Genomic DNA, 18,248 nt, shown 5'->3' with positions numbered 1-18,248 from the left:
AGATTGTAGACTGCTAACTTCCTGTACCCTCTCATGTCAGAGAGGGATCTCTGGTCTTTTCATCCCGTTGGAAGGACACTAAGCCCACTCATGAGGGCTTCACCCTTATGACTTAATTACCCCTCAAGGCTCCACCTCCTAATACCACTAACTTGGGAGTTAGGATTTCAACATATGAATTTTGGGAGGACATATCCTGTTCATAACACCATTTTGCTTCTCCTCTAAAATGTACATAGTACCATCAAACAAGTTAAATGATTCAAGTTTCCTTACCTAAAACTCGTAATCTTTCAGCTCCTACTACCACTTCATTATCGTCTGCAGAGAAGAGCAATTTTCCAGAAACAGTTTTTACCTCAAACTTTTTGCCATAAGCTTCTACAGCTTTTGGACCTGAGAGGAGAGAGGGAGAGAGAGAGAGAGAGAAACAAGCAAACAAAAAAATCCCCATTAGTCTCATCGCTTTGACTACAAAAAGGTTTTCATAGAACATACACATCTAACAAGATTGCATGGGAGTTCAGTGTTCAGTGGACTGGTTTTCAAAAGCTGACCATGAAAATCAGTCTAATGACTTTAGCCAGGTCTTGTCAATTACTTTTAATAATATATTCTTGGGCTATAGTTTTGAAGACCAGCAAGCCCTTCCTCCAAACTAAACCTTGACTTCTCTTCTTTTTTGCTTGCATATATCAAGGCACCAGAGGCTCAACACTTCTGGAGGCAATCACATTGCCCTCCCTAATTATCAGAAAGAACTTTTTAATATTCAGCTCAAATGTGTTTAACTTTGTACCCTTAACCTACTGGTTGCCATTGACACCAAGAGAAATCTATTTCCTCAGTATATAGATTATTTCCTAGCAGAAATGGTTATTGTAATTAATTGTCTTAGAAGTTGTCCAATCTTTCATACTAGAATTTTGTTGAGTGAAAACTAAATTTTGATGGTCTATCAGATGCCAACGGATGCTGTTCTTGAATGTGGAGCTATAATACTGCACAAGGAAGTCAAGCCCCTGATTCCATAGCATCTATATTCTGATGGACACACAGCAATATACATTTAAAATTTTATTACTAAACCATAACACTGCAGAAAGTTTTCGGTACTATGCAAAAAGTTAAACAGGTTGATGAATTAGAATTTTTAAAAGAAGAAAGCTTTCCAATCTATCTGAGCTAGATCTACTGGATCTACCTGAATACCTGAATTTCATGGGGTTCTCAAAAGCTGGTCTACAGAAATGCACAGGAATAATCCAGGAGTATAATCATTCTCACTGAACCTAGCTCAGATCAAAAGAAATCCATCTCTTCATCTAGAAGTTCCTACAGAAAAATATTTTAGGGAGGGTAGAGTCTAGAAATCTTGTGTTTTTACCAAAATTGTTCAGAAGATTCTGACATGGAATTGTTTTCTCTCTGATATTTCTCAAAAGAGTGTCACTTAACAATAAATAGCAATGAGAGAGTCCTAGTGCCTTTCAGCCAAAGACCACTAGGAACACACCTGCTGTTGAACAAATTGGGTTTATTACTCACTGCAGTGAGGGACAACACACAACATAAGGAAAATTATAGGGCATCTCAGAAAGAAGCCATGAGAAAGGACTTCTCAGAGGATGTGACCTTATATTAGATTATTTTGGGGAACACTGAAGGAAATAAGGCTTTACCCTGGATTAAATACTATCAGGAAATGGGAGTAAATCTTATCTAGAATAAAGATAGACCAGGGAAATGCTAAAAATGTGGCGAATAAAGAAACAGAGTCACTCATATTAGCCAGGAGAGGGGGATGTTTGGTCTTTTTTGTGATCTGGAAAATGTTGATAGTTTTGCTATGTACACACATGACCAGAGTTGTGTTTGTGTGTTTGTGTTGTGTTTTGTCTTGATCCACCAGGGCCACTGAACAGCCTTGACTGGTGTGCGTGTTCTGTGAAATTATATACATTGAAGCAGAAAATGCTAAGGCCAGAGTGATAGTGCCAGCCAGCCACTGGGCATCTGGGGTGGCTTTTCTCTTTGTCAAAACTGTCGGACTAGGAATCAGAAGACATGAATTATTTCCCAACTCAGTCTTATTCTGTGGCAGCGTGATCTGGGGCAAATCATTTGATCTTTCTGAACCTCAGTTTCTGCATCTATAACACTGGACTATCACTACCTACTCTATCGACTTTATAGAGAGTTTGAAAGGATCGAATGACATTGTGTTTATAGAAAGAAATCTAGGGTGGTAAAGTGCTGTGAGTGTAGGAAAGAGTGGACATCACCATTCTACTGCAGTGGTGACAACACATGGGAAAGAATGCATGATGAGTACTTATTAGTGCACTTTTCTTACTCACATAATCACGTCTATTAGGCAAACCTCAACCCTTGTCAGTATGTCCACACCAGCCCTCTAACACAAAGAAGGACATTGGAAAGGCTCCCTAAGGAGTAGGAGATTGAAACAGCAGAGATAGGACAGTACTTCCAAGCATCACGGAACCCGGAAGTCAACTTATCTGACCACTTTGATGCTGCAGATGAGGAGAACAAATGGCAGTGAGGCGGAGGGCTCTCGCAAAGTTAGAGACAATGGCAGGTCTAGGTCTGGAATGGAGCTCTGAGAATTATTTCACAGAAGGAAAGGGGCATTTATTTGTCTAGGAAGGAGAAGGGGTCTGGGGCCAGCACATCTGGAACATCCAGGAAATGAGCTGTGTGAGGATAAGCAGAAATAGAAAACTGGAGACAAGGGACAGAAGGAAATCTTGAAAGAGCTGAGATGTCCAATGAGGGATTTGACTTCAGTTTTTCTGCAAAGGCTAAGATGCAGCTCTCTTCTTGATGGAATCAAAACCTTGAATAAAATCTATATTATATTTGTCAACGCTTTAGGGTTATTACTTTATTTTGTGAGGAGGTAGATTGAGAATGGGAAGTTAATGAAGTACTAATGAATGAATGAATGACCTAGGATGGGCACAGGGTGAGCAGAGTTTGCCCGTTTTTGATCCATTCCTATAAAAAAAAGCGGTTGTATAACTTGGGGACACACATGCTTGGACTTCTTCTCTGCGGACCTGGGCAGTATCATCAACCTGGTCCCTGAGGAGTTAAGGACACCTTCCTGTGTTACTTTGAACTTATGAACAGCTGTGAGGCATACAGGAGCATATACTAAAGTACTATAGCAGTATAGAAAGTATGCTTCAGCAATCAGAGAACACAAAGCACAATTAAGTTATCTTGCTTTCCAGGGCTTCACAGAACATAAAGTGAAATTTACCAAGAGCCACAACCATTTGGGTATCTAAAGCTCAGTAATTGGTAGTTTTAGCCAAAACCCCACAGAGCAACTGCTGACTCAGTGGTGCAGACTGCTTGTCCTTTGTTGATTTCACCTGGGGCTGCCAAATTCCCTGGATATGGCTGGAATCCTTAAAAATGACTCTAGAGAAAAATGCAAATAGAGCTGGAGACAGCTCAGGAGGACACATGTTGAACTCACTGTTCTCTGGGATGGAAAAAACCACTATTCCTAATGTGAAACTAATCTTGAGTTAATCCCCCTCTGTGTAGTCTATGTGTGGAGTCCCTCCTTAATTAATCTCCTAAACAGGGAGGAGAACTGGAGTCCCATCAGGATGCATCAACAGTCTCCATGAATCTGGGAGGTGCAAAGGCCTGGTGGCCTTCAAGCCTAATTTCTCTCCCCAGCTCTCTTAATGCTAGGACCCTTCCCCATTCCCTCTCCCTGATGATGCTGTCCAAAGCATCTCCACTGCTTTCCTCCATGTAGGTAGGAGGGTTCCCCATTCAGACCCACTACTGAGATACTAAATCAGCAGCCTGCCTTATGGTCAAATAGGTATTTGTGATCTAATTTGAGAACTTAACTGTCATGTGAAACATTGTTTCCTGTGAAAAGACTTCCTGGACATCTAACATTAGAATTTCTATTGGGTTTTTGAGACATTCTTTAGGTAAACAAAATTCTTTATTCCTCAGGATTGCCTTCACAGACCTCACTACTGAGAAGACAGGAGTGATTTGTTTTCCAATAAGTACAGCACCCAGCACAACAGGCATTAGAAGGTATTGTCTGCTGGGATGGCTGGGTGCTTTTCCACTGTGTGCATTAATGTAATGTAAAAGGAGTGCATTGAAGGAAAACTTTTAAAGGTGTATGTGTTGCATGTGTGTGTATTGTGTGTTTAGAATGATGTTTTAAACATATCTATTATCGTCTCCAGAATTCATCGTAGGGAGACAGAAAACAAACACCAAATACCATTGGAGGGATAGAGTCAAGAATAGTGACACAGGAGGAGGGAGAAGGAGGAAGGAACAAGGGAAGAGAGGAAGAAGAAAAGAGACGGGAGGAGAGAAGAGGAAGGAGAGAGAGAAAGGAGTGAAAGGAGAGAGGGGAAGAGGAAGGAAAAGGGAGAGAAGCACTGAAAGGGAGAGGAAAAAGGTTGTCAGAAGAGTAGGGAGAGGAAGAGGTGGGGGGAAAAATAGACTGACTCACTCATTTGCTGACTAATAGTCATTTGGGCAGTTCCAGCTTTATCAAAACAAAATCTCTCAAGTAAACCAAATCTCTCACTACAAATAAATGGGAAATGATCAACAGGCTAAATAAGTTCCTTTTGAATGTGAAAATCTGGGAGCTGGAGGTTGGATTTATTACCCTCCTGGAGCCAATTTTCACACAAGCTGCTTAAATCATTGCTTACTGAAGCTGTTTATTTAATTATTTAGCATCGTGACTGTGGACCAGATGTTATATAAGCAAGGCGGAAGATCCAGTCACACGCTGAAACAACATGTTTATGGATTATGGGCTCTGCCGGGCAGCAGTTCCTTCAATCCCTGAGTTTCTTGATTGGCGGATGGTCCAAGTCACCCACTGGCTGTGAATCTCTAGACATCCATATGCAGCACTCCAGGGGCAGAGTGGGAGTGAGGCTGTCTAACCAGGAGTGAAGACTCTGGGCACAAAGGTACCTGTTTCCCCATGGCTTATTAGTGGGTTCCAGATATTTTATTCACAATAACAGTAAAGTTTCAAGGCATTTGGGTAACTGGCTTCTGAAAATGTCCATCTGTATACTTAACTCTTATCCCTGAAGCCAAACAAATGGCATTTTCTGTCTGTAAGTATAACAATGCCATTCACACATACATTCCTTTTCCCTTCCACTGTGGGGGTGCATAATGCTTCCCTGTTCACTGCTTACAGAGTGGGCATTGATTGTGCTGCTCAACATGTTACCAAATCATGAGGTCCATGTTTATCATTATAATCATGATTGTGAATAACCAGTCCTTGTTTAGATTTCAGGAATTTATAGCTTAAAACCCAGTGGTTGTTTTCCACAGCTGTTAGGTGCAGATCTGCTATATTAGAAGGAATTACACACAAACATATTCAGTAAAGATACATCCACATCTTGCAATTGAGTTAGGTTCAAAGTCAGCACATACAGCAAATATGGCATGGGTTCAAACTATAGTTAAAAATCCCTTTCACAGCCCATAAAGTATGGTCCCTGGCTTTGTAGATACTGCGTTCTTCTCTCAACCAATCCAACACAGCCTGTTTTTCCTCCAGCACTGGAGCAAGAAACTTTTCCTTGGTTGAGCACCAGATGAAGCAGCTGGCTTATATTTAGGGGCCATGTTCTGTGAAAATCTGCTTAGAAAAAAAATTTTTTTTTTCTTACCCCACTAAGTAGGTAGAAGAAGTTTTTTTTCTTACCCCACTAAGTAGGTATCATTAGATTTCATAAATTTAACTTGTGTACAGAAGGAATTCTACCCTATAGTAGAATCACGGAACACATGCTACATTCTCTTTCTCAACACAGTGTGTTAGCACACTTTATTTTCAAGTTCATATGGAGTTTCCTTTGACCATTAATTCTGTTTTCTGAGTGCCTAGCGCAGGCCAGGCACTGCTAAGTTCTCCCTTTTCTTACCTGTTATAAGCTGAGTTAGCACTTTAGTCTGGTCATTGAGAATGTTCACTGTAACATTTCGGGCAGACTTGAAGTACAGGGCATTACCCTACAATAAGAAAATAAGAGAAACACATGAAAATGATATATTTCTAAACAAAAAGAACTGTCGTTACAACTCTCCAAGGGGCTGAAATGGCTTTAGCCAAGTTCCAATCAATGTGTCTTTACTCGAAAACTCCAAATGTTTAATGATCCCTACGTACATGATAATTAACTAGCAACTATCTAAAACAGATTTCCTCCAAAGAAATACACACATACACACACACACACTCACACAATATAGATTCCCCAGAACACACACACATTATTATGTTTGAATCAGAGACAATTAAGACACAAAGCCCATTAGATCTTACTGAAAATATTAGTTAGTCTTGGTACAAAGAATGATCAGAAATGAATGATAATCTCCTAATGTTGTCCTTTCTCCAAAGGAGCCATGCAGAGTCCTTACAGAAGAGCAGGAAGGTTCTGTAAAATACCCAGGATCTGCTCCTCGGGCATACCCACCAACTATAAGAATCCTTTGTGGAGATGTTTGCAATGCATGCATAAAAAACCCAGGAGATGTGATGTCCCCAGGTATGCCTCTGCCTGCCTTTTCTTCCTTTTCTTGTTTCCAGATTACTTTTCCTCCAGGACGTTTGTGCCTGTATCAACTCTGCCCTTTATCTAAAGGGCTCCCCAACTCTTTCACACAGTGGTACACATTTCTGGGCATGACTCAGAATAGGACTTGGCACACTTTATTTTTTGTTTGTTTTTTTGAGACGGAGTCTTGCTCAGTCGCCCAGGCTGGAGTGCGGTGGAGCGATCTGGGCTCACTGCAAGCTCCGCCTCCCGGGTTCACGCCATTCTCCTGCCTCAGCCTCCCCAGTAGCTGGGACTACAGGCGCCCATAACTGCGCCCAGCTAGTTTTTTTTTTTTGTGTATGTTTAGTAGAGACGGGGTTTCACCATGTTAGCCAGGATGGTCTCGATTTCCTGACCTCGTGATCCGCCCGTCTCGGCCTCCCAAAGTGCTGGGATTACAGGCGTGAGCCACCACACCCAGCCGTATACGTTTTATTGAAAGTCCTGACACTGAATATTTTAGGTTTCATGGGATGTATGTCCCTGTTGTAACTACTCAACTCTGCTGTTTCAGTGTAAAACTTGTCTTAGGCCATACATAAACAAAGAGGGTATGACTGTATTTCATGAAACATTATTCATGGAAAATGACATCTAAATTTCATAAAATTTCAATTTTATATTTAAAATTTAATATAAACTGAATATGCCATGAGATATTATTCTTTTTGTGTTTTGTCTCTCCGTCTCATCACTTAAAAACATGAAAACTATTCCTAGATCACTGGTGATACAAGAAGAGGCAGAGGGTTGAATGTAGCTCAAAGGCCATTGTGTGCCAACCCTTGGTTTAGAAGTTGTCATTTTCTTAGGGTAAAGTAAAGCCAGAAATTAAAGGATGAATCTCTGACACAGAACAATGGAATCTGGCAGCCATTCCTACCTTTCTGAACCTTTGTCACCATATGGTATATACCTGCCTGAAAATTCAATAATAACTCAATGCATTGAGCCCTAAATATGTAAAAATCATTGTCCCACAAGTTGTGAGCAAGCAGAAGGTAGGCAAAGCTCAGTCTTTACCTTCTAAGTCTTATATTCTAATGGACACTAGGAGATGGTCACAAATATGCTAGGAAGAGAATAACAAGAGTGATTACGGAGCTACAAGATGTTTGGGGACTTCCCTGAAGGGTGAGATGACTCTGAGCTTGGGGCTGTGGAGTGGGAAGCAAAGAAGAGTTCCTGAAGAAATGAATACTTGGGCTAAGCCTTGAAAAGAATAGATACACTTTTATCTACTGAAATGAAAAAAGAAGGTCACAAAGGTAATAAAATTGTGGGGCTGTTTAATATCTTTTTCCTTCTAAAACTGTTGGGGATGTAGACTGGATTGGCCAGTCCAGTCCAGCCACCTGCACATGGCAGAATGGCAGCCAACACCCATCCCCGGGTGGCTTTCAAAAGTGGAGGAAAGGAGAGACAATGTGATATCACTTCAATCAAGATTCATGCTCTCCTGGTATGAAAGGTGCAGATTTTGATATTTGTATTTGATAGCAACCATATCATCACAGCCTGTTTTGATGTGACGTGGCTGCCAGAAGTTACTTACCTTAATAATCCTAGAGTGTAGTGTATTTTCCTTGCTCTCTGAAGAGCTAACAATCTGATCTGGGAATTCAGATAAATAGTGAAAACCACGAGATAGCACACAACAACTCCCACATTCAGGAAAGGCTTTGAACTCTCAGCGTGGCTGGAATCCTGAGGGAAAACTAACCAGAGGAAAGCTCAGCTGGTTTTCACCTTTCCTCCTAACAAAAGGGTAGGCTGATCACAGCAGCACTGTTTCTATCTAACACTAACTTAGGTAACAATTTAGACTGATCTTGTAAAGTAAATGTGCAGAGTGTGAGCTTTGGAGTCAAACAATTTAGGCTTTATGACAACTCTACTTCTATGGTAACTGCGTGGCCTTGGGTAAATCATTTCTCTTTTAGTTTCTGCATCTGTGAAATGAAGTTAAAGGTTACATAATGATGCTGAAAAAAAGACTCCTCAAAATCAAGAAAAATATGTGTAAAGTACCTGCAATGACTCTAGAAATACTTTAAAACTATAAACAAACAAACAAAAGCTACATTAGGCGAGCTCCTTAGAGAAATGGCTGACACCAGTTCTGGGGCAAGAAATCCTCAACATGAGGCTGCAGCATCTTTTAATGCCAGAAAGGAAGTGTTTAAAAAACAAAAAAACCAAAAACCTTACAATCAGGGGTATGTCAAAGCGACACAGAAGACAATCGAAAGAACTCTCAACAGCTAAAGCTGAAAGCATTTGAGGAACAAAACAAATAATGCAGTATTGCATTATAACCCAGAGCATACAATAAATATCCATGAGTGTATACAGATATAAATGAACAGATAAATGAGAATGAATAGTCAAATCTACCCAGATAGAGGAATTCCAAAAAGTCTACATAGATGAAATCCTCACTCCTTAATGGTGATTTGTACCTAGTATCTTCATTTCTAAGAGCACCGCATAGAAAGGGAATAAAAGAGTAATTTTACAGTTGAGATATCTGACCAACACTACCTCAGCCAGCTGACCAAAATCAACATCAAGACTGGCATATTATGTTGATAGCACGTACCCTTCATATGCTAAAAAGACAATGGCACTTTGCCTCTGTGGTCTTCCTCCTCAACATCCATAATCCCCATCTAAACATGAGGAAATAGCAAATATCAATTGATGGCCATTTTACAAAATACCCTACCAGTACTCTTCAAAACTGTCGAGGTCATCAAAACCAAAGAAAATCTGAGACACTATCACAGCCAAGAGCGTAGGGAGACATAAGAGCTATATATAACGTGGATAGAAAGCTTGGACAGAAAAAGGATATTACTTAAACCAACATAATCGAAATAGAGGGTGGACTTTCATAATAATGTATCATTATTGGTTCATTAATTGTGACAAAATTTACCTACCAATGTTAGATACTAATAGGAAAGCCTGAGTTTGGGATGTATAGAAACACCCTGTACTCACTTCACAGTTTTATGGTACATATAAAACTATCATAAAATATAAAGTATTTTTATATATAATTGAAAGCTGTATTAGGCTGCAAAATTCTAAGATCTTGAGTTTCAGGAACAGACCTTGGAAAGGACCCCATCTTTGAGTAGGCAGGGAGTTTGATACACTTGGACAAATGATTTCACTTTTGATCACATTAGAAAATTCTCCCTTATACTGAGACAAAATATATTTCCATGAGATTTTGCCTTTGGAAATACTAAAGGAATAGTCCATGGGTCCTCTCACAGCAAGTTCTTTTTAAGGAATAGTCCATGGGTCCTCTCACAGCAAGTTCTTCACCCAGGGCTCTCTCTGCACAACCATTCTTCTGGAAGGCTCGCAACACTGGGTAGTCAGAATGTAGTGACATCCTCACAGTCATTATCAAAAGGCATTGGTTGCAGTGATCTGTGTTTACTAAAATAACACCAACTTTGAATATCCCCTGGAAAAAAACTGACTTCTACAAAGTAAGATTTGTCATTAAAATCATGTTCAAAGGATAGTTTGTAAGTTTCTCTTCAGCAAGCATCAAGTATCTCTACTATTAACATTATTATTTTCGATAGGATGCTTTAAGTTGTCTCTGAATGGATCCTTTTAAAAGCATAACAAGTTACTGAACAGTACTATAGTACAGTTATTTCTATTTTCTTGGAGTCTCTTTTTATAAATATGCTTGGGTAGATTTCTATTGTTTTGAAAGTTTTTTTCCAGTCATGAATAATGAAGCTACACTGTGAAGCTCCTTCTCAAAATAAGCTGGGAAACAGTCCAGTTTTCTCATTGTAGCATTCCTATTCAGCTACTCTCTGCACTGTGCCCAAATTTGGGAGCATTTTGGTCTCTCTCAATACTTCACTAAGTTTAGCTGTTTTGTCTCAATGATTCCTTTGAGGAGTCATGTTCATCTGTCACCACTGCAAGGGGACTGCCAGCTTTTCTAGTACCCCACATATTCCTGGCACCCATTAGGCTTTCAATAAATATTTGCTGAATAACTGAATGCTCAGATCAAATTAAGAGTCAACAGAGAGTGAGAGTTGTCAACAAAAGAAATAATTAAATAAAGGTTGACAGTAACTGTCAGTTTTCAAAAGGCAAGCCATTAAGCATGAATGATGTGATACTCTAAACATGGAAAACTTAGTGTGATGGGAGGAGGCCATATAGATATACAGCCAGCAAATATTTGTTCACTTCCTAATGCAGTGCAAGGAATGGTAGAAGATACAAATTAGACTTGAGATGTTGAGTCTCTAGGTGACAGAAAGAAGCAGCAGCACACATCATTACTCAAATTCTTGCAGACATAAAGGTCAAAAGATGTCTGGAATGTATGCTGGTCATGTAGCACTCATCTGGCATGTGGTAGTGAATGTGCCCCAACTGCCCCTTATTCAAGTATCTTCTAAGCATAAAGCACTGTCCTAAGGGCTGAGCAGGTACCCCTGGTCTGCTGGAGTTTACAAACAGCCAAGGGACATAGACACTGAACTACGTTCTGTAAGTGATCATGTAATTGCAATCTCAATGTGTGCAGTGAACACAAAGTAAAAGGTGAAATGAGATCACACACAGTGAGACCTCCTCTAACTCTGGTGGTCAGGAAAGGCCTTGTTAAGGGAAAGACATTTTAGCAAAGATCACAGGGATGAGTGAGAACTGATTAGCTGAACCAGAAAACGAAGAACTATTCAGACAGAGACACAGGCAAGCGTATTTGGCCCTCTGCGAAAAAGAGCTTGGCATACTTAAGGGACAGAGAGAAAGACTATGTGGTTGGAGTCTGATGCTCAAGGGAGAGAGAACAATTTAACATTGCTCATGCTGTTCTTTGATGAACAGAAATGTTTACTTTTGATGTAAGAAAACATTTGTTTCTCCTAATGGATTGTGTCTTGGGATTTTTCACAAAGAAATCCTTTCCTTTCCTAGTTCATTCTATATATTTTCTTCTATCAACATTTGAGTTTTACTTTTCATATTAAGTCTTTATTCTCTCTGGAGTCTACTTCAGTATGTAGTTACATAGGAATTCAAATGGAAGGTAGTTTCCTCAACACTATCTACCAAATAATCACTATTTTTTTCCCACTGTTATGTGGTATCACTTTGGCACATATTAATTCCCAAATATATCTGAGTCTGACTCAGACTTGTAGGCTGTCTTATTATCTATCTATTCTTATACCAATGTCATATTATCTTTGTTTCTGTGGCTTTGTGGTATGTCCAGATATCTGGCAAGTCTATCTACCCATTTTGATTTTATACTCCATTTTAACGGTTTTGAACTTTCTTCAGACATGAGAAGTCACTGAAGAGTTTTAAGCAGGAGAAGGTGTGAGCTAAACATGATTACTCTGGTTACCTTGTGGGGTCTGCTGGAAAGAGGAGTACATGATATGAGAGGCCAGGTAGATTATTGTAGTCACCCAGCTAAGAAACAATAGCCACCTGAACTGAAGTGGAGGTAGTAGAAGAAAAGTTACAGTTTTAGAACTGGCAGGGGTTGGTAACTGATGGTGCTTGGGAATGAGAAAGGAGGCAGAGTGAGGGATAACCCTTATGTTGCTTGGCAATTGGAGAGGCAACAGGCATTTACTGAGCTACAGAGCAGGAGGTGAGGGAGTGAATATTTGAAGGGAGAGTTTGGTAGGTGGGAGGTTTGGGGTTTGAAGGTTCAGCTTTGGAAATGTTAAGTGTGAAATGCCTAGGAGTCTGATGTATTAGGGTGCACAGTTGGCATTTCCTTCAATCCTACATCATGTCTTTTAAGTTCCTCTGTGCCTTCCACAGTATACTAAAAGCTCCTTTATAAAAATGTTCACAATTACACTATCTCAGCTGTCAACTCTCAGAAAATTTTGTGCATTTCCATGTTGACTCTTTCTGGCAGCTTACAATTTGCTTTTTGCTCTCTCTAGACATCATCAGTGGGGCTCCTCTAAGAGGACAGACATATTAAAACATAATTGTTAACTTAAAGGTAATATCTCAAGGCAAATCTCTCATAGTTTCAAGGTTACAAAGAATTCAAACAAACTTCTCAGGAAGTGAAAAATCAGTGGTTCTCCTACTGTGTGTATGTGTGTGTGCACATGTGTGCATGCATGCACCTGTGTGTGTCTGTGTGTGTCCAAGGGATAGTGAGGAGATGGGCTTGAATTACATGCATATATCTAGGAATAAGGAAATCAGAAGGAGACATAAAATAAAGTTTTAATTCTAATTTGCTGGTCAAGCTTCCTGAAATGCAGCAAACTGCATAGGAGAAAAAATTACTGATACATTTTCTTCTTTAGGGGTAAGGTCAGATAAGAGGATTAACTGGGATGCCTTGGCTAAGAATGACTCCCTCAACATCCAACCCAAGAGCCCAAAGTAACAGAGTGTAACCTGGACTCAATTCTGTGGGAGTGCAGCTATCACAGAGGTTGCTTTTGGGTATGTAAAGAGGCAGATGTTTTATCCTTACATGGCTGTGATCAGGAATGCTAGAGCTCAATTGGTTGCCCTTTTATGCAACCATCACAGTACCAGGAACTATAACAGGAGTATAAAAGGTAGTCTAGATCTTTGTTCTGCCTTTAGAAAGACAAAATTAACACTCATACAACAATCCCAAACCCTTATGAGATCAGAGACAGGCTGGGAAGGTGGCACTTGACAATGAACAATGCACTCTTCTGTTTCTCAGGTGACAATTTCATCTTCACAACATACAAAACAACATCTCTTCTAACTGCCTGAGCCTTCTTGCTAGCATTTTCCAGTGTTCTATAAAAAACTTTCCCATAATATGTAAGTAGCCATTCTTAAAATATAAGCTAAAAAAATTTGAGCCCCCAGGTCTGTTCCAAGATGGCTGAATAGGAATAGCTCCAGTCTGCAGCTCCCAGCGTGACTGATGGAGAAGAGGGTGATTTCTGCATGTCCAACTGAGGTACCTGGTTCATCTCATTGGGACTGGTTGGACAGTGAGTGCAGCCCACGGAGGGTGAGCTGAAGCAGGGTGGGGCATTGTCTCATCTGGGAAGTGCAAGAGGTTGGGGGATTTCCCCTTCCTAGCCAAGGGAAGCCATTTCAGATGGTACCTGGAAAAACAGGACACTCCCACCCAAATACTACACTTTTCCAATGGTCTTAGCAAATGGCACAGCTGGAGATTATATCCCATGCCTAGCTCAGCAGGTCCCACACCCATGGAGCCTTGCTCACTGCTAGCACAGGAGTCTGAGATCAACCTGTGAGGCAGCAGCCTGGCAGGGGGAGGGGTGTCCACCATTGCTGAGGCTTGAGTAGGTAAATAAAATGGCTGGGGAACCTTGAACTGGGCAGAGCCCAATGCAGCTCAGCCAGGCCTGCTGCCTCTGTAGACTCCACCTCCGGGGGCAGGGCACAGCTGAAAAAAAGGCAGCAGAAACTTCTGCAGACTTAAACGTCCCTGTCTGACAGCTCTGAAGACAGCAGTGGTTCTCCTAGTATGGTGTTTGAGCTCAGAAAACAGACAGACTGCCTCCTCTAGTGGGTCCCTGACCCCTGTGTAGCCTAACTGGGAGACACCTCCTAGTAGGGGCCAACTGACACCTCATACAGGCAGGTGCCCCTCTGGGGCGAAGCTTCCAGAGGAAGGATCAGGCAGCAATGTTTACTGTTCTGCAGCCTCTGCTGGTGACATTCAGGCAAACAGGATCTGGAGTGGACCTCCAGCAAACACCAAAAGACCTGCAGCTGAGGGAACTGACTGTTAGAAGGAAAACTAACAAACAGAAAGGAATAGCATCAACATCAACAAAAAGGACATCCACACCAAAACCCTATCTGTAGGTCACCAACATCAAAGACCAAAGGTAGATAAAACCACAAAGATGGGGAGAAACCGGAGCAGAAAAGCTGAAAATTCTAAAAACCAGAGTGACTCTTCTCCTCCAAAGGATCACAGCTCCTCACCAGCAATGGAACAAAGCTGGATGGAGAATGACTTTGATGAGCTGACAGAAGTGGGCTTCAGAAGGTCAGTAATAACAAACTTCTCTGAGCTAAAGGAGGATGTTCAAACCCAGCACAAAGAAGCTAAAAACCTCAAAAAAAGATTAGACGAATGGTTAAGTAGAATAAACAGTGTAGAGAAGAGCTTAAATGACCTGATGGAGCTGAAAACTATGGCATGAGAACTGCGTGACACATGCACAAGTTTCAATAGCTGATTCGAGCAAGTAGAAGAAAGGGTATCGGTGATTGAAGATCAAAGTAATTAAATAAAGTGAGAAGAGAAGTTTAGAGGAAAAAGAGTAAAAAGAAACGAACAAAGCCTCTAAGAAATATGGGACTATGTGAAAACACCAAATCTACATTTCACTGGTGTAACTGAAAGTGATGGGGAGAATGGAACCAAGTTGGAAAACACTCTTCAGAATATTAACCAAGAGAACTTCCCCAACCTAGCAAAGCAGGCCAACATTCAAATTGAGGAAATACAGAGAACACCACAAAGATACTCCTCAAGAAGAACAACCCCAGGACACATAATTGCCAGATTCACCAAAGTTGAAATGAAGGAAAAAATGTTAAGGGCAGCCAGAGAGAAAGGTTACCTACAAAGGGAAGCTCAACAGACAAACAGCAGATCTCTTGGTAGAAACTCTACAAGCCAGAAGACAGTGGGGCCAATATTCAATACTCTTAAAGAAGGGAATTTTCAACCCAGAATTTCATATCCAGTCAAACTAAGCTTCATAAGTTAAGGAGAAATAAAATCCTTTGCAGACAAGCAAATGCTGAGAGATTTTGTCACCACCAGGTCTGCCTTACGAGAGCTCCTGAAGGAAGCACTAAATATGGAAAGAAACAACCCATACTAGCCACTGCAAAAACATGCCAAAATGTAAAGGCCATCAATGCTAGGAAGAAACTGCATCAACTAAAGGGCAAAATAACCAGCTAACATCATAATCACAGGATCAAATTCTCACATAACAATATTAACCTAAAATGTAAATGGGCTAAATGGCCCAATTAAAAGACACAGACTGGAAAATTGGATAAAGAGTCAAGACTCATCAGTGTGCTGTATTCAGGAGACACATCTCACATGCAGAGACATACATAGGCTCAAAATAAAGGGATGGAGGAAGATCTACCAAGCAAATGGAAAGCAAAAATAGTAGGGTTGCAATTCTAGTTTCTGATAAAACAGATTTTAAACCAACAAAGATCAATCAAAAGAGACAAAGAAGGCCATTGCATAATGGTAAAGGGATCAATTCAACAAGAAGAGCTAACTATCCTAAATATATATGCACCCAATGCAGGAACACCCAGATTGATAAAGCAAGTTCTTAGAGACCTACAAAGAGAGGTAGACTCCCACACAATAATAATGGGAGACTTTAACACCCCACTGTCAATATTAGACAGATTAACAAGACAGAAGGTTAACAAGGATATCCAGGACTTGAACTCAGATCTGCAACAAGAAGACCTAATAGACACCTACAGAACTCACCACCCCAAATCAACAGAATATACATTCTTCTCAGCACAACATCACACTTATTCTAAAATTTACCACATAATTGGAAGTAAAACACTCCTCGGCAAATGTAAAAGAACAGAAATCACAACAAACTGTCTCTCACACCACAGTGCAATCAAATTAGGACTCAGGATTAAGAAACTCACTCAAAACCGCACACCTACATGGAAACTGAACAACCTGCTCCGGAATGACTACAGGGTAAATAACAAAATGAAGGCAGAAATAAAGATGTTCTTTGAAACCAATGAGAACAAACACACAACATACCAGAATCTCTGGGACATATTTAAAGCAGTATGTAGAGGGAAATTTATAGTACTAAATGCTCACAAGAGAAAGCAGGAAAGATCTAAAATCAACACCCTAACATCACAATTAAAAGAACTAGAGAAGCAAGAGGCAACACATTCAAAAGCTAGCAGAAGGCAAGAAATAACTAAGATCAGAGCAGAACTGAAGGAGATAGAGGCATAAAAAACCCTTCTAAAAAATCAGTGAATCTAGGAGCTGGTTTTTTGAAAAGATCAACAAAATTTATAGACCACTAGCAACACTAATAAAGAAGAAAAGAGAGAAGAATCAAAAAGATGCAATAAAAAATGATAAAGGGGATATCACCACCAATCCCACAGAAATACAAATGATCATCAGAGAATATTATAAACAGCTCTACACAAATAAACTAGAAAAGTTAGAAGAAATGGATAATTTCTGGACACTTACACTCTCCCAGGACTAAACCAGGAAGAAGTTGAATCCCTGAATAGTCCAATAGCCAATAGGCTCTGAAATTGAGGTAAGAATTAATAGCCTACCAACCAAAAAAGTCCAAGACCAGATGGATTCACAGCTGAATTCTTCCAGAGGTGAAAGAGGAGCTGGTACCATTCCTTCTGAAACTATTCCAATCAATAGAAAAAGACGGAATCCTCTGCAACTCATTTTATGAGGCCTGCATCATCCTCATACCAAAGCCTGGCAGAGACACAACAAAAAAAGAGAATTTTAGACCAGTATCCCTGATGAACATCGATGCGAAAATCCTCAATAAAATAATGGCAAACCAAATCCAGCAGCACATCAAAAAGCTTATCCACCATGATCAAGTCAGCTTCATCTCTGGGATGTAAGGCTAGTTCAACACATGCAAATCAATAAATGTAATCCATCACATAAACAGAACCAACAACAAAAACCACACGATTATCTCCATAGATGAAGAAAAAGCCTTCAACAAAATTCAACAGCCTTCATGCTAAAAACTCTCAATAAACTAGGTATTGATGGGACGTATCTCAAAATAATAAGAGCTATTCATGACAAACCTACAGCCAATATCATACTAAATGGGCAAAAACTGGAAGCATTCCCTTTGAAAACTGGCACAAGACAAGGATGTCCTCTCTTACCACTCCTATTCAACATAGTGTTGCAAGTTCTGGCCAGGGCAATCAGGCAAGAGAAAGAAATAAAGGGTGTTCAATTAGTAAAAGAGGAAGTCAAATTGTCCCTGTTTGCAGATGACATGATTGTATATTTAGAAAGTCCGATCATCTCTTCCCAAAATCTCCTTAAGCTGATAAACAACTTCAGCAAAGTCTCAGGATACAAAAGCAATGTGCCAAAAATAACAAGCATTTCTATACACCAATAACAGACAAACAAAAAGCCAATTCATGAGTGAACTCCCATTCACAATTGCTACAAAGGGAATAAAATACCTAGAAATCCAATTTACAAGGGATGTGAAGGACCTCTTTTCCAGGAGAACTACAAACCACTGCTCAGCTAAATAAAAGAGGACACAAACAAATGTAAGAACATTTCATGCTCATGGATAGGAAGGATCAATATGATAAAAATGGCCATACTGCCCAAGGTAATTTATAGATTCAATGCCATTCCCATCAAGCTACCAATGACTTTCTTCACAGAATTGGAAAAAACTAATTTAAAGTTCATATGGAACCAAAAAAGAGCCCTCATTGCCAAGGCAATCCTAA

General features: G+C 40.2%; 1 protein-coding gene across 2 annotated transcripts in view; it reads right to left on the bottom strand.

Moving 5' to 3' along the window:
• The window catches only part of SGCD (sarcoglycan, delta (35kDa dystrophin-associated glycoprotein)), a 426,477-nt gene that overhangs the window by 152,379 nt on the left and 255,850 nt on the right, over positions 1-18,248 (bottom strand). For both annotated transcript variants that reach the window (XM_011947661.1, XM_011947660.1), the window contains 2 exons: positions 5,985-6,072; positions 277-396 (listed from right to left, as the gene is read on the bottom strand). In XM_011947661.1, coding sequence (XP_011803051.1) covers positions 277-396; positions 5,985-6,072 — 208 coding nt within the window. The remainder of the gene's footprint in view (positions 1-276; positions 397-5,984; positions 6,073-18,248) is intronic.

The sequence above is a fragment of the Colobus angolensis genome, unplaced genomic scaffold (assembly GCF_000951035.1).
Source record: "Colobus angolensis palliatus isolate OR3802 unplaced genomic scaffold, Cang.pa_1.0 Scaffold27, whole genome shotgun sequence".
NCBI lineage: Eukaryota > Metazoa > Chordata > Mammalia > Primates > Cercopithecidae > Colobus > Colobus angolensis.
Note: the sequence above shows the minus strand (reverse complement) of the source record. Positions and strands in the feature narration are given on the sequence as shown.